At 35.1% G+C, this 17,984-nt stretch overlaps 1 protein-coding gene across 1 annotated transcript in view; it reads left to right on the top strand.

The window, feature by feature from the left end:
• FRYL (FRY-like) overlaps positions 1 to 17,984 on the top strand; it is a 174,800-nt gene that overhangs the window by 36,414 nt on the left and 120,402 nt on the right. Inside the window, exons 9-15 of the mRNA XM_006894156.1 lie at positions 913 to 1,011; positions 2,134 to 2,235; positions 9,107 to 9,210; positions 9,447 to 9,555; positions 13,518 to 13,604; positions 14,456 to 14,627; positions 15,058 to 15,190. Of these exons, the coding sequence (XP_006894218.1) occupies positions 913 to 1,011; positions 2,134 to 2,235; positions 9,107 to 9,210; positions 9,447 to 9,555; positions 13,518 to 13,604; positions 14,456 to 14,627; positions 15,058 to 15,190 (806 nt within the window). The remainder of the gene's footprint in view (positions 1 to 912; positions 1,012 to 2,133; positions 2,236 to 9,106; positions 9,211 to 9,446; positions 9,556 to 13,517; positions 13,605 to 14,455; positions 14,628 to 15,057; positions 15,191 to 17,984) is intronic.

A 17,984-nucleotide genomic window follows, 5' to 3' on the forward strand; every position in this document is an offset into this window, starting at 1 on the left:
AGTTCAATAATGAACAAAATAGGAAGACTCTCTGCTCTCCCAGAGCTTACTTCTAATCCAGAAAACTAACATCCAGAAAGCATTAAACTAATAAGTAAAGCATGTAGAATGCCAAATTCTGGTAGGTACCGTGAAAATGAGTAAGGCACGCAGAGAGACTGGCATTGCCAGTGGCGTACATGACCACATAGAGCTGCCCCACAGGATTTCAGTGGCGGAATTATTTTGGGGGAGCAGATTGCCGTGTCTTTCTCTCACAGAGCTGCTGGATGGGTTTGAACTGCCAACCTTTCAGTTGGCACTGAGTACTTAACTATTAGGAAAACTGAAATTTTCAGTACAGTGATTAAGAAGAACCTCACCAAGAAGGTGGCGTGTGAGCAGAGAGGAAGACAGGGCTGAAAGAATGTCTCAGGCGCAAGGAGCAAGTGCAGAAATTCTGGGGCGTGAGCACAACTGACATCTTCCAGGAATAACAGGGAATCGTGCACACAGGACAGAGCCGTGGGAGCTAGATGCGTTTTTTTACTTATTATGTCCGATAAGAGATGATGGACTCGTCTTAAGTATTGTTTCTGTGAGTAGTTTTGACCTGTGTGATTGGACTCCTGGAGCCAAGACACTATGTCCTGCTTCTTCTCCTGTTCCGATAGTCGGCTACCTTATAGTGTGCACACTTGCCTGTATTCCCGCTTGTTTTCTCAAGGCAGGGAACACATTTTTTTATTTACTCAGCATTTGGCTTCTTGAGCTCATTATAAAGCCTCAATCGATTTGTTGTATATTATTGTTGGTGAATTATTAACTAATTTCAGGCCTTTCAGAAAGTTCTTGTAATCACAGTATATTGTTTTGAGTTTTTTGAAAAGCATCTCTTTCTTTTTTTTAAAATGTATCATCTTTTCTCTCCAGGCTGTTAAGAATGAAGTGAATGTTCCCTGTTTGAAAAATTTTGTGGAGATGCTTTATCAGACTACTTTTGAACTGAGCTCCAGAAAGAAGCATTCGTTGGTATGGACCAACATTTAGAACCTTTGTATTTTTTTCCCCACTTTATTTTTATTTTATATTACTTTGCATACATTTATATATATTATGTGTTGTTTATGTATATTGCATTTCACATATTCCTAAACTCATATTGGGAGTGCCAGTAATTGATTTGTGAATTCAATGAAAAGTTAAAAAGAAATGACAAATACTCAAATTATAGAATACCCAACGTGAAACACAAGGGAAGATTTCACATATAATTGTTCCTACTTGCTTTTCTTTAAGCTGTTTATTTTTAATTTAAAATTTGTTAATTCTACTTTTAATAGATGATGAAAATTTTATTCCTAGTATTGAAAGACACTTTAAATTATATGTTCTGATAATGAAGAGGTGGACTTTTCTCCACAAAGTAAGCTTATACTAAGTCATAAATCCATTTATTTTTCATTATAATAAATTTTAGTTTAAAGCGTCAAATTATTTTAGAAAACATTACCTAAGCACCGAATTTCTCTTTTTTTGCATAATTTCTTTTTAGAGATCTAAGACATTTTATTTTTTTACCTACTTAATGACCTGCTTCACTTAATTGTAAAGATTGTGTAGATTTGTATACAGGTTGGAGAAAATTGGGAGATGAATTTTGACCAGCTCAGCTAGAGTTATTATAACAATTAATTGAATGTTAATGAACATTGACTGTTCCAGACACTAGACTGTGTACTTTGTATTCTTTGTCTTGGTTTAAGCACTTGGATACATGTGGTTATCACTTTACATTAGGAAAGTAAGACACAACTTTTTGTCCAACTTGAAGTTTTACAGGCAAACAGCACATGGAGATTTTGATGCCAGTTTCTTCTGTAATCCCACAGCCAAGTTCATAACTAGTGTCTTGATAGATCTAGGAGAGACAGATGCTTTCATTCAGAGGCAATGGAAGTTCAAGTCATGGCTCTAGAAAATGGACTTTTTGGTCATTCTTTGTTAGACTACACTGAGATTTCTTATATATGAGAAACCTGCATCAAGGATTTGTTTAGTCCCCTTATTTGTCTATGAGAAGAGATAAAATATGATTTGCGAGGTCAGTACTTTTCCATGGAAACATGATTCTCTTTTCCCCATCTCTTACAGGCTTTATATCCACTAATTACCTGCCTTTTATGTGTCAGTCAGAAACAATTTTTTTTAAATAACTGGCATATTTTCCTACAAAACTGTTTGTCACATTTAAAGGTAAGATATACTCTCATCTCTGACCTGTAAATGTGCATTTTGATCTGTTCATGCTACGTTCTTTGAAAAGTATGTAATAAAACTTTGACTACTCTTGGTATATTCAGGTAATAACACTTTGCTGCATAGTTTTTCTTATCTTTCCTTTTTTCTTTCTGTAGTGAATCATGAGTAAATGTTTGGTTCAACATTTAGTTTGCCTTCATAAGAGCAAAGTTGCACATATTCCTTTATTATTACTTTATTGTCTTAGATTTAGAAAGACTTTAAATAAGTAAGTTCCTTTAGAATTGGAGAGTTGTGATAAGTATCACAGAAACCATCACATACTTATTTTGTGTTTTGAGAAAATTCAGTAATATTGGCTCAGATCTAAACAATTAGGAAAACAACTAGTAATAAAATATTACTAAAAGCACATTTAATGTAAACATGTCTACCTAAATTTTTAAAAAATGTACTGTTAGATCCTATAGACGTAAAAGTTCTGGGAAGGATTCTAACTTAAATCCAGAAATAAGGATTATTAATTCGATAGGGAAAATCCATGTTTGGTCTCTGTTCGTATTGAAAACAAAAACTGTGAGCTTGAAAGAGCATCTTCCCAGGATGCTCTGTTAATAGAATCCTCTTTTCTTCTTTGGATAGGAACCCAGGTGGTAGTATTGGGATAGTCCTCATCTACCTGCATGCAAATACTTGATTTGATTGAATACTGTTATGATATACATTTAAATGAGCCAACTTGAATATTTGCATATGAGTTCCAGAAACACTGCCAATGTGATATTTTGTTCCTGATACTCCTCTAAATTAAGATCAAGATTAAAAACTTTATACTCTGAAGATCATGAAGTCATGGCACTGATAGATTAAATGACTTTCCTCTGACCAGCTAGCCCACTGGGGTATTATTGTCAGACATAGCACTAACTCCTTTCTCCTGCTCTGGGAATGATCTACTGGACATTATCCTAATCACTGTTTTATGGTTGCATTGATTGTTTTCGAAACTGCCGTGATTTCGGATTAAAGTATACACGAAATCTAAAACTCTGAACAACTTTTTTTATTGTTTTCCTCCTAGAAATGTTATTTTCCTTTGGATAAGAATTGATATATTCTCTTTGCTTAAATTCTTTTTATACCATTCAACTAGAAGGGACATTTTATTTAAATAATTACATTATGCTTGTTTCTGTCTATATTTTGACAATTCAAGCAGACGTAGGTGCTTCAATGGACTTAATGATTTTTCTAAGTATTTTGATTTGTTTAAATACCTTTAATAAAATATTTTAAGACATGCACTCAAGTGTTTTTAGAAGGTTGCTTTGTTTGACAATAGTTCGTACTCTTCTGTTGCTTGTTGGAATTTTTTTTATGTATCTACGTTTTTCACCTAACACGTTTGCAATACTTTCGCAGTACTTTTAACTTTTTTTTTTGTCTTAGAGCTTTCATTTAAATGCCTTGTTTCCTTTGACCCCTTACCTCTTCCTGTTAAATATTTCTGGCATATTGTCCATTTTCATTAATGGTATGTCAGTCTGCCAGTATAAAGGAGATAAGAGCCAGTCAGCATGAATAATTGGAATATAGTTGTTGTCTTGGCCATTAACCCTTAACTTACATTAAGGCTCTATTCAGCAGAAATTTTATGTATTTGGCTTGTGTTTCATTAAGTTTTAGATACTGTGGCTGCTCTTTATAGTTGAGGTAAGGAGTTAAGAATTTGAGGGGGAAATTCTACTAGTTATCCATTATAAGTTATCATTTATTTGTTTTATATGACAAAAAATTGATTTAAAGTAACAGCCTTACTTAAATTGATTTCATGTTGAAATTAAGATAATTGCTTGATATTTTTTTTTAAAATCTATATATAACCACTTTCTCTTTTAAACCCATCACTTCTTGATGCTGATTTGTACTAATATTTACTATATGCTGAATTTTCTAAATGTAATATCCCAGTTGATTTCCAGTATAACTGAGGCTGGAGAAAGAGAAATAAATAGCCCACGTTAAGGGAGCAAATAAATGACAGAGAAGATTTACTTTGAAATCTATCCAATTCCATTGCTCTTGGTTTGGTGTTTTTTGTTGGTTTTTTGTTTTTGTTTTTGTTTTTTTTTATCCACCATGTATACCTATGCTTTTAAGAATGTTGGTATACTGAATATTTTATGGGCATGGTTTGACAGTAAATCATTCATTTTAGAAAGGCATTATTTTTTAAAATGGTATCCATGTTAAATGGGCTTTATTCCTCTATACTCAAATACAGCTTCTTCAAGAGTTTCACTTCATTTTCACTGAAAATGTTTGGGTTTTTTCCCCCCAAGTGAATTTATATCGTTTTCTACTCTTACATCTTTATACCATTTTAAGTGCTTATATGGAAACTGATTTTAAAGTTTCTGATCAGTAATTGAGAGGATGATGGGAATTAGAATAGATATTATATAAAAAAATAATTTGGATACTCCCCCCTTAGAATTTACATACTTACTTAACTCTTAATTAAGTTCTTTGAACCAAAATTCTTTTTAAGAAGAAAAAGTAGGTACTTAAAATCTTAGCTTTCTTAGTTGTGAGTATTATAGATATAGCCTATGATACCCAAATTGTAGGATTTTTCTTTTCTTAGTGTTTCTGGCCACTATCTTGGAAATGACAAATTTCTTCTAAATAGAGACCTTGGTGAAGAGCTGTCTTGTTTTGTGCTTATTTTCATCTAACATGCATGTGCTGCATCTCATGTTATGTTTGCTGTCTCACATTGCTTTATTTAGATGCCATCTAACAACAGTATCAGAAAACAAATAGAAACACTCCAGGTGAGTTGGGTTGACATTGCAAAGTAAAATATTGCTTTATCTCCTTTAAGTGTGGCATTTTTTTTCCTTTACCCATTGTTGCATTGCATGTCTAATGTATTTATCCAAACCTACTCCTAGTATTATAAAAGAAGCATAGCACCCATCAGGAACACTCTTCAGAAGCTTTAATATTAAATTGGCCCCAGGAAGAGCAATTTAAGAGGTAGATGTAATACTGAAAGTTGATTCTTCATCCATGTTCTCAATTTGAAAATACTCAGTCTAATTTGTATTCCCTACTTCTTGTAAATGAAATGTTTCAAAATATTTTCCAGTGCAATCCAGCAGAGACTAGCTTGGCTTTCTAATACGATTTTTGATGATAAACATTTGAAACATTTACCTTTTTGATCTGAGTTTTAAATAAATCATGTTTTGGTTTACAGCAAGAGAAAGAAAAGAAGCATCAAAATGATTGTTGTTATAGGGTATATTGAGTATCTGTTAATGGTAGGGGAATAAGTTGGATAATGGTTGTATAGCATGATAAGTTTCACTGATATCATTGAATTTTACTTGTAAAAAATGTTAAATTGGCATGTGTTCTGTTATTTATTTTTATTTTATTTTATTATTTTGTGTGTGTGTGTACCGTCAAATCAGATCTGACTGGTATAGGAGGAGATTGTCCCTCCTTCTCCAGCAGAGCATCTGGTGCATTCGAACTGCGCATCTCTGAGATTGCAGTGCAGCTTCTTGCCACTAGGCCACCAGAGCTCGCCTATTTATATTTTTTATTACAGTAAAAATATTGTTGCTACTAAAATATTTGTTTGACATATAGAAATTTTATCACATTTTTATCATTGCCTTTTGAATTTCTCTAAGAATTATATTATTCAAACTAGACCAGATTTGTATCTAGAAAATCATATATCATTTGTTTTGCTTATGGCTCAGATAATGTTAGATGATAGATAGAGAGATAGATAGATAGATAGATAGAGTGATAGATAGATCTAGAAAATCATGTGTCTTTTGTTTTGCTTACAGCTCAGATAATGTTAGAAGATAGATGATAGGTAGGTGGGTAGGTAGAGAGATAGGTAAGTAGATAGATAGATAGATTGATTGATTGATTGATTTAAGCATATATAGCAGCATTGGGGTGTTCAAAACAAAACATAGTTGGGTTTTATCACTTTTCATCTTGTTTTGAGATTGCGTAATGTAGAACAAATCTGGTTTGTAAACATTTTCATTTTGGAAAATTGATTTTTTTCAGACCAATTGTTTTATCACTTTATATAAAATAGCCCAAGTGGTTTTATGATTAGTAGTTTATATAAGAATAATTTTTATATGGGATAGACATTAATATTTTTAAAGTATATATTTTATTTTAATTACATTTTTCAAATACAATATTCCACCAGAGTAAAAATATTAATGTAGAATGTATGTATAACTAATTGAATTAATATTTTTAATGATAGAAAAGATACTATGTTTTCTTAAAAAAATACTACTATAAAAATCTTGGCCCTGTTTATTGTTGTTGTGTACCAAGAAGTCGGAACCGACCCATAGCTGATCCTCCAGCAGGTTTTCAGAGGCAGTTAATCGCATGGGAGGAGATTGTCCGTCCTTCTCCCACAGAGCAGCTGGTGGCCTTGAGCCATGTACCTTTGAGAGTGTAGCACAGCTTCTTGCCACTAGGCCACCAGAGCTCCCCTGATTAGGGTGACTAATTGTAAACATTCTATACTTTTTCTTCTATAATGGTGCATTTTTAAATTTTAACATTTAAAACAAATTAGTGCCACTGGAGATGGTTGGTTTTCTTGTGATGAGTATAAGATTTATCATAGTATCTTGTAGCGTGCTGCTGAAAACTTGTTGAAATTTCACATACACCTAGTTAGTGTAGCTTTAAAATTTAGAATTAGAATTGACAACATTCTTAAAATACTAAACAACAAATTACTTTTAGCCAAACGTATTTTTTAATGACTTTTTTTCGGTGGAGACTTTCTGCTTTGTTAAGCTTATCTTATGAAGACACAAGAGATCAACTTGAGAAGTGTGTTTCAAATTTGGAGATGTCATTAATGTGGCTGGGAATATATTGAGGTTGAGATCCACAGACTGGACTGCATGCATATGTTAGCCTGTCAGGGTGGGTGGGCAAAAGGAGATGAGTCAGACATCCAAATGGACGCCATAGGTGAATTAGTGTCACTGGAATCATTGCATTTATAAATCCCTGTCCTTCCACAACTAATCAGCTTCAACTTGAGTTTATTAGCCAGTGGCATGGAACTCATTGCCGTCAAGTCAGAGCCAACTGAGAGCTGACCTTCGAGAGGTTTTCAAAAGCTGTAACTTGAACAGGAAGAGACTGTCCTTCTTTCAACCCCCTAGAGCCGCTAGTGGATTCAAACTGCCAGAGGCTCTCTGTGTTTGGATTAACCGCACAGCTGCCTGTGAACTGTTGTTATTTCTTCTTTGAATGGTTGTTACTATATACTGTCGCGAAGCAACTCATCGCCAACCCTCCAGATGGTTTTCAGAGGCAGGAAATCACACAAGAGAAGATTGCCCACCTTTCTCCCACAGCACAGCTGGTAGATTTGAACCACATGCCTTTGGGTTGGCAGCGCAGCTCCTTCCCACGAGGACACCAGACCGTCTGTACTGATAAACTAGCAGTAGAAAAATTTTTCAGAGGTTGCACATTTAAGATGAGCCAACATTTTTCAAAATTATGCATAAATTCAACCAACACAGTAATTGCTTTTCGATTCTTAATTATCTCAAGCCTTTGTATAAAAATATACCCAAAAAACAGTACTCTGACAGGGAAAAGTGAGACAACCTGTTTCTGTAAAGATTTACTGCTTTATGAACTCTGCAGTCCAGTTCATTCTGTTGAAGAAGATTTTTTTGTTAGTGGCCAAGTATTTGTAAAAACTTCCTCACTTGTTCCGCTTTTTTTTGTATCATTTTCATTCAGATCTAACAAATTGGTTATTTTCTGTCTTAAAATATAAAAGAGAATGGGTAGGATAAATTCTTTAGTGTTAAAAAAGTCTCTCTTTGGTCTGATACTGTATTTATAAAACTTTTTTTATCAAGAAATCCTTCAAACTAAATGAAAATGTTAATGTACAGCAGAGCCTATTAATAATAACTATGTAGTTTTTCTTAATATAGGTGACAATTATGTCATAAGTTGAAATAAAAATGAACATTTGAAAATGTCATTTTTGTTATCATTTGAGAATATTTTTCATGCGCTAAGTGAGATGACAGTTTGCTAATCAAATTTTGATTGAAATAGAGTCATCTTCTGATTCCCTATAAAAATGAAAGTGCAGCACTTAGCATTTACTGAGCATTTCATGTGTCCTGGGCACAGTTCCAAGTACTTTGCACACATGCTTCCATAGTTTTTGAGGTAGATGTCATATTATCTACATTTCAGAAGATGTTACCAAAAAGAAACTTGACAGTTTCCAAGGATGTACTTGGATTTGAATTCTGTCAGTTCTAAATCCAGAGGCCATACTCTTAATCAACTCTGCCATGTCCCTTCATCTAGGGTTGTGGGCTCAATACTGTTTTGCACTATTTTATAAATAACTCCACTTGGTGTTTAAATTTTAACAATTTGTGAGATGTAAATGAATTACTACAAATATGAGTAATCCTTATTTCTTTATTGATTTCAGTATAGTTTTGTGAATCATTTATCATTAAACTAGTGATGTCCACTAACTAATTTTTGAACTTTTAAAAAAAAACATTGATACCATTCTGAAGTTTTCCTATTTTATATTTTTGCCATGAAGGACTCTGAATTTATTTATGTTTACTACTTTGAATTATTTCTTACTATATGCCAAGGTTGTTTTTCTTAGACATACCTGTTTTAGATTGCTTACAGGAGAGTGAGGTCTTATAGTTGTCTGAGAATATAATTTTTAAATGATAACAAGTAGATTAATTAGTAAGTTTCTTTTTATTCTTTTCTCTTCAATCAGAATAAAGATCCTAAAATGTCTCGAGTTGCACTGGAATCTTTGTATAGATTGTTGTGGGTTTATGTAATTAGAATAAAATGTGAAAGCAACACTGTAACTCAAAGGTGAGTACCACTGTTTTGAAGCATATGAGCATGAATTTCTTGTTAAATATTGTCATGCTAATGAAATTTTAGTTTAAATTATAGAATATGTTGAGAAAGGTGTATTCTGTTTTTTCTAAGAAAATCCTTGGTTTGCTAAGAAAATATATTTTCAGTGTATTATGAAGAAATGGGATAATTTGCTGAGGTGCTGATGTCATGATCTTATTTTGGCTCTTTTTTCTCCTCCCGTCTAGTCGTCTTATGAGTATAGTGTCAGCACTTTTTCCAAAAGGCTCACGTAGCGTGGTTCCACGTGACACACCCCTCAATATATTTGTGAAGATTATTCAGTTCATTGCTCAGGTCAGTGGCTCTTCTAATAATACGGGTGCATGTATATGTATGTGTAATCCAAATTTTAAGACTAGGCTTTTGCAGCAAATTGGGAGTTAACAAATTTCATTATATGTCTAAAAACATTAATAATGAATAGCAAAAATTGTCCTATGCCAAGAAGAGTTAAAATGGAAGGTATGCAGATTACCTGATCAGAATCTCAGAAGATTTTAGAAAATATTTTTTAGATTACTTTCTGTATTAATCTAGCCTCAAAGTTACATGTAAGAGAATTGACTGCTGCTAGTTTCAGTCCAAAAAAGACTTTTTTTAATTTCAAAAGAATAAGACAGATTATAGATTTAGTTAAAAGACTGAAGAAAACAGATTTTAGTCTGAATAACTAAGAGCAGACCTTAGGATTGATCTGTCTCTGCCTCTGTGTCACGGCAAACACCTGCCAAAGAAAAAGGAAGTGTCTGAATCATGGTCCTTCTGCCGTCACTCCCTTCCGTCGAATTCCTTTCTACCTGTCTTTCTCACACACAAGTGCTCAGTCGGAGACTCTGAAGAGAATACCACTTGGCAGGATATAAATCCAGAGTCCCACTATTGCAAGAGTCCCAAAAATATAATATTCCATCTCTGACCACTGTAGAAAGGCTCAGTAGAAGAGGGAAGAAGTGTTGAATGAAACAGCTCAAGATTTAGTCACTGTCCCTTTGGCACTGGTCCTGAGGAAACATAACCTGTTTAAGTCAGGTGTGGTTATCGTCTCAATTTAGAATAATGCTGTGTTTCCAGAATATTGATTGCATCCAGACTGTTTATTGCATTGTTGACCTTTAAAATGATCCCTAATTCAATCATTGTTGACAGTGAGAAAATAAGAGGTATTTAAGTAAAATAACTACGACAATGTTTACTTGAGCACAGAAGAAATGCTAATTAGCTATGTGTCAGTGTGTCAAATTAATGAAAGCAGAATATACTTTAGATCATTAGATGTTCAGGAAAATTTTACTGTGAAGTTATATCCCCCCACTCCCACTTCCTCCCTTTTCTCCCTAGGATTATATCCATTTGCTCAGTTCTCTGTTTTCTGCAATACTATAATACCTGTGTCTCTTTATCTTGATATCTTACTAATCCCTTACTTACCAAGCCGAAGGTGGGTGATTTTCCTCTGTGGCCCTCGGCCGAGTTCAAATTGTTTTCCTGTCAAACATTCTTCTAGGTGGTATAGCACTGGTCTGTGCGTTGCTATATAGAGGTAACTCGTGGTTGCTGTGATGCTGAAGCCTGTGGCAGTGATGTGCCAATCGTGGTAATGGGCACCCATGGTAGACAGTGTTGGCTGGAGCTTCCCGACTAAATCAAGCCTGGAAGCAGGAGCAGCATCCACTTCCAAAATGGCTTGCCTCCGGAAATTCTATGTACGAACAGTGCTCAGGCTGTTCGTTCATAGGGTTGCTATGAGTCGTCTATGACTCGACGGCATTAAACAACAACAACAAACTTACCCTTAATGTCCAACGTACCATTTGTCATCATTTGATAGTTCATTTTCTTGTTTGTAAAGAGACAAGTTTCCCCCCTACCTGTGATATCAGGACTTAAAATTCAGTATATTCTAATAGCCAAACTAAGTATTTAGACATATCCTCCATTAAGCTGGTTTTTAAAAGCACTTGCATTTGTTTGTGCTTTCCTACTCCCTTTCTTTTCTTCTCCTCTCTTCCGAACCGACATGGTATGCAAGTGCCAGTTTTCGTTTTAAAGTTATGTGCGCTGTCTACACACATTATTTTAAAGCTAGTTTTGGCTTTAGAATCGAATTTCCAATATCTAAAATGAGTAACAGTAGAGCTTCTCTGGTTGAAGTTAAGTTGGAAATCTGTAACCAGCCCATTCTGCGTGTTATCCATTCTGTACATTCTCCATATTCCTCTTTCATACTTACTACTCCATGGGACAATCCATTAATTAAATTCTTTTGATTAAGAGTGACATTGATTGTGATTGACAACATTGTCTTCTGCAGTTGTTGACAGTATTTATCTAGAGCCATACAGAGAACTTCATTTACAATGACTTAGATATTGTAAATTTCAAATATTTAAATATATAGTCTTCATGAAATCAAGCTGAGCTTCTTTCTAGTAATATGAGAATAATTTTGTATTTATGAATAACAGGGCAACTATTGAAAAACCATCAGATAATAATTATATTAATATATAGTAAGTGGAATATGAATTATAAAATTTTATCTATAATCTTACTCTAATTATTAACAATACATTACATCATTAAAACAAGAATAGATTATATTAACAAAAATGTTCAGAAAAAGGTAGAAGTGAAAGTGTAGACATCTTTAAAAATCATCAGAAGAATAGGAAAGACTAGAAGATAACTAGGCCACTTCTTCTAAGAAAGAAAATAAGAAAGAGAAAAAGCATTGAAGGAGAAAAACAATTGAGAAGAAATAATCATAAAAAATATATATATTTCTGAGGACCAAAGGTAAAAAAATTTCAGAAAAGATGACTCTTTATGCTCAATGCAGTAAATGAAAGCATTTTCCCCACTCTGCATACCATTGGGAAATTTCAGAATACTGAAGATTAAGAAGATCTTAAAATTTCAGGATGGGAAAGAGAAAATAAATCAAGGTTGATTGGAAATAGAATGCTCCTTAAGAGTGTGACTGGGCGAGCTCTGGTGGCCTAGTGGCAAGAAACTGCACTGCAATCCTAGAAGTACGTGGTTTGAATCCACCAGATGCTCTGCTGGAGAAGGAGGAAAAATCTCCTCCTGTACCAGGTCAGATCTGATTTGATGGTACACACACACAAAATAATAAAAATAAAATTTAAAAAAAAGAGTGTGACTGGATCTTAGAAGACAGTGGAACATTACATTTTTGAAGGACAGAGATTGCAAACCTAGCATTCTAGCCAAACTATTGTATCTGAGCATTTTTAAAACTTCATTCATAGAAACTATCAGGTCTGGGTTTGTTTGGGATTTTTTTTACTTCATCTAAACCCTTTCTCAGGACACTCTGCTGGCATAGAGGGAAGAAGCTGTTCTGGAGTCCTGAAGACATTTTGCTCCAGTCCACCAGCTGCTCCACAGAAGAAGAATGGACTGTCTCCACCTGTGTAGTTTATTGTCTCTGAAAACCTGCTGGAGGATCAGCTGTGAGCTGGTTCTGACTTCACAGTGGTGGTGTTGTTGAGTGCCATCAAGTCGAGCATGACTCATAGTGACTCTATGAACAAAAGACTTGATACCTTTCCATAACTATTATCATTTCTCCAAGTTCATAGAGTTTCCAGAGGCATGTGGTTTAGGAAGTTGATGCCACTCCTGCTTCCAGACCTGTTTTACAACTGGGAGCTCCACCAAATACTGTCCACTTTGGGAAACCACCTGGTATTTGATACCCCAATGGTACAAGGTTCAGCATCACAGCAAACCCAGGTTACTTCATACAGAACATTGACAAAGTGATGTGCAAAGTGGAAGAGTGTTCTTCCAGATATAGCAGCACTAGTCTCATTTAGCAGTGGTTAAGTGTTGTCAAGACTTCACAGTACACAACAAAAAATCCTTTCTCATGATGTGATTATTTAAAAGAAGGAAGTAAACCAAGAGAGAGGACAATACGGAGTTCTGAAAGAAGGGAATCCAGTACAAGAGAAAAGTAAAGGAATTTGCATAATGGGAAAAAGTAAAATTCAGTACAAGAGAAAAGTAAAGAATTCCCAAGGCAATAGCTGTGTTCAGACCTAGAGCATTGTGGGTCCGTATGAATAAGCTAGTAGTTCACAGGATTCTAGCTCTTCTGAGGTGTTGGATGAAATATTTAATGACTTTTAGATACACTGTTTATAATTAATGGTAATAATCATATTTTTAACTGGTTAGATTTATAAACTTCAAAGATTTAGTAATTGAGGGTTTTTTAATCCCCTTAGGAACGTTTGGATTTTGCAATGAAAGAAATAATATTTGATCTTCTCAGTGTTGGGAAATCTACTAAAACTTTCACCATTAATCCAGAGGTAAAATGTTACAATGTAGTATTGCACTGTTATGTATTGTATTTAGTTGACAAGCATAGTTTCCTAATGATTGGCTGAATGATTTAATGGTAATACATAGTCTAGAAAGGAAGTTTTCCCAGGTTGGCCAGCTTAGCTTGCCTCTAAAAATTGTGCCAAGAACACTGTTTTACTTAATATACATTCACAGCTTTGTTTGGGAACTATCATTCATTCAACGTTTATTGAACATATAAAATGTGTCAGGTATTGTGTTAGATGTTTGTGATATGAAAAGAAAGATAACTGATAATGTGTAAGATTAATGTTGTAATGTGTGAGAAAGAGGACTGATATTCTGAAAATGAAAGAGCAGATGGATTTCCGAAAACAAGAAAGACTCTCCTTTTCTTAACTGTAACAGGAAGTGGCAAGGGGCATAAACAAACAAGAAACAATGTCATTATAGACAGGTTAATGTGATTTTTAGTGAAAGATGGAAGAAAGTTGAGGTTTTCCTTCTCGAGGAGACATATCTATTTAAAGACAAGAAGACATGGTTTTAAATCAGGAAGTTTGAGGACAAATGAAAGAGGTGTGAAATAAACTAGAGAATCAGGAGAGAACCAATTGACCTAAGAAGTGAGTGCATCAGTGGCAGATGGGTAAAAAAGTTCATTTTTCCTCTGCCCTCCTTCCTCCTGTCTCCTCATACATTAGAGTTCTTTTCCTCTAAATTGTATTTTGTTTTTGAGAATACCTACAGCAAAACAAGCCCTCTGTGTTGATGAGATGTTAACAACATGGGTGTGGGGGAACTAATTTATGACACTGTGATTTCATCATTTTGAAACATTTTCTTTTCTCTGAAGAGAATGAACATAGGCCTCCGAGTCTTCCTTGTAATAGCAGACAGTTTGCAGCAGAAAGATGGTGAACCACCGATGCCAACAACCGGAGTTATTCTTCCCTCAGGAAACACTCTGCGTGTCAAGAAAATTTTTCTAAATAAAACCTTGACAGATGAAGAAGCAAAAGTCATAGGTTAGTGTTGATTGGAATAGTAAATTACTTTTTAATACCTTTTAATAATAATTTTGTAAAAGCTTTGTGATCACATCTAAAATCTGTACATTTCTTTATATGTCATAAATAGAATAAGACAAAATGATACATATTTCTATCTCCTGCTTAAATTTTTAATATTTTTGGGATACTATTCCCTGCATGGTGTTTGCCCTTCAAATTAGTTTCGGTTTCCTGTATAATTTTTATACAACTTCACCAACATCTTGAAATTCATCATCAGGAAGAAGAATATACCCATAGAGTTTAAATTTTCTGTGGCAGCAAGAAGCTAATGTCTTCTCAGGATGCATGGACACTTTTATAGAAGGTGGTTGTAAATATTCTGTAGCTAATCTCTTGACATTTCATAATGGTGAGGTTTTTATCCATACCCCTCCCCCCTTAGGAATGTCAGTGTATTATCCTCAAGTGAGAAAAGCATTAGACAGCATTCTCAGACATTTGGACAAAGAAGTTGGGAGACCAATGTGTATGACCAGCGTACAGATGTCAAATAAAGAGCCTGAAGATATGATTACGTATGTAGTAAATTATTTTATCTTCGTTTCTGTTTTGTTTTCATGAGAGTGCAGTACCTGTTCTTGCTTACTTGTTTCTGAACTGTAATTGCGTTATCTTCTGTGGTTCTTTGTGTTTCCATCTGCTGTTGTGTTAGATACTTTGATTTTCTCTCCATGCTCAGTTTCATTACAAAACAGTCAAATGTTTGCATTCTCAGAAATCCACACAGTCATTATGGATCATGGTTGACTTTATGGCACTTAACAGCAACAACAAAAAAAGGAAAACCTGAAAATCTCAACTCTGAAATTTTTGTTTCTTGACAAGTAAGGGTGCAGAAATTCAAACCCAGGCTCTTTGTCGTCAAGTCAGAACCAACTCATAGCTGACCTGTCAGTGGGTTTTCAGAGGCTGTAAGTTGCATAGGAAAAGATTGGCCATCTTTTTACTGAGGAGTGGTTGGTGCATTTGAACCATCAGAGAGGCAAGACCTTTGGGTTAGCTGTGCAGCTGCCTACAGACTATAATATAAGAGCTCCCCCTAGAGGTGCAGAGAGGAATAATACATGAATGTGTTTGGGATTCTGTTGTGTTTTTAAATAGCACCACACTTTGCACCTTTCTTTACCCCTACCCTGTCACTTTTTGGCAAGTTTCTCACCAGGATCTTTTTTTCTCCTAAGAAGATATATTTTATGGTAGCAGCTCTTTTATTTGCTGGGTGGGGGGAAAGCTATATGTTTTGAGTAAAACAAAGTATGCATGTTGATCTTAATGCCTTCATTGTTGTTGTTATATGCTGTTGAGTTGCCTGCCTTCATTATTGGTCAGAAATCCCACAATGAACATTTGATCTTAACTTTATGTTATATATAATTACTTCATATTAGTATAGCCTATCTTTCAGATGTGAAATTTCTTGGTTATTGTGAGAGTTTTAGGGGTTGAAGTTTTGGGGTTTGGTTTTTTGTGATTTTAGTTTTTTGCTTGTTGGTTTGTTTTGAGGGGGTTTTTTTTTGCTTGTGTTGTTTCCTCTGAAACTTCCTCCTTTCAGTCTCAACTATTTGCCTCATTCCTATCAACACACTAGTGACCTTAAGCTCCTCTGGCTGCCTGTCTAGTTTTGAAAGGCAGCACTGTCAGCATTCCTGGTCAGTTGTTTTGCCTATCACTCCTCCTAGGCTCAGTTTTCCTTTTACTTCCAGTGTTACTACTCTTGTTTCCCGCACATATATCTTTGTTGGCCAATTCATTCTTGGGATTGATTCCTCTTTTTTTTTTTTTTTTATTTATAGAGAGTGTGTGTGTGTGTGTGTGTGTGTACCATCAAATCAGATCCAACTGGTACAGGAGGAGATTGCTCCTCCTTCTCCAGCAGAGCATCTCGTGGATTCGAACCACGTGCCTCTGGGATTGCAGTGTAGCTTCTTGCCACTAGACCACCAGAGCTCGCCGAGGGATTCCTTGTTCTTATAAAGTGTTATGGGTCATGCTCGACTTGATGGCACCTAACAACAGCAACGTAAAGCATTCACACAAGATTATTAATAAGTGACAAGGCAGCCACACAGCTACACATTTAGCTGTATGTGCATGACCTGGCCGGCAGATGCACGGTGATAATCACTATCTTTGAGAGAGGAGGTATAACTTGTCCTGTTAATAGAATCTATCTGCATGCATACATGGTGATTTGTGTGTTAAAGGGCTGACAGTAAAGTTTAGTTGTGCAGCAATTTATAATATGACAGGTAAGCCCTTCCATGGGAGCTCTGGTGGCCTAGTGGTAAGAAGCTGTGCTGCAAATCCAAAGGGATGCAGTTGAGATAGATACACCATTACTGCACAGGAGAAGGAAGGGCAGTCTCCTCCTGGGTGGTTTGCTCTCTCTGAAATCCTGCTTGGAGCATCAGCTATGGGCCAGTCCCAACTCAACAGCACACAAAAACAACATTTAATAACTATGGTTTTTAGACTTGTTTTTCAATTCCTGAAAAATCTTCCTGTTTTTTATGTTTCCCCCCTGACTTACTGTTCTACTCTTGTCCATTTATAAATTATACTGTTTTAAAGTGATTATAATCTTCAGTGGATTTGTATAGTCTTTTTTTCCCATATTAAATATATCACCCTGTTTTGTTTTTCTTTTTTTTTTTCAACCTTTTTTCTTTAAGGGAGTTTCTATTTTCTAGAATTAATCTTTTTTAAAAAAAATAATTTCTTAATTGGGATTTTAACAGAAGTTTACAAGTAGGATTTTCATTCATTCATTGTGGCACTCCCTTTCTTCCCCCTACCCAGTCCACTTTGCACTATACCTTTTGTAATGAAGTTTTCAAATGTATTTGTATTAAAAGTAAAAATTAGCTCATTGTTATTGAGTTGGGACCCACTAATAGCTAACCTTCCAGTGGGTTTTTGGAAACTCACATAGGACGGGATTTCTCCTCTTTCTTCCATGGAGCCGCTAATGGAATTGAACTACCAGTGAGTTGCCATCTTTGGGCTCCCAGCACAACTCCTTCTGGACTGCACCAGAACGCCCTTATTCTTTTATCCTGCATATTGTTTTAGTCTCTCAGTGTTGCTGTAACAGAAATACTAGGAGGGAGTGACTTTAATCAACAGAAGTTTATCTTCTCATTTTGGTACTTCCTGTGTACTATCCATTTGGAACCAACCCATAACTGACCTTCCCACTGGTTTTTAGAGACAGTAAATTACATAAAAGGAGATAGTCCATCTTTCTCACATGGAGCAGATGGTAGAATTGAACGTGGTACCATTGGGTTGGCAACACAGCTCCTTAAC

The sequence above is a fragment of the Elephantulus edwardii genome, unplaced genomic scaffold (genome assembly GCF_000299155.1).
Source record: "Elephantulus edwardii isolate Elephantulus edwardi_28Jun2011 unplaced genomic scaffold, EleEdw1.0 scaffold00137, whole genome shotgun sequence".
NCBI classification, from domain to species: domain Eukaryota; kingdom Metazoa; phylum Chordata; class Mammalia; order Macroscelidea; family Macroscelididae; genus Elephantulus; species Elephantulus edwardii.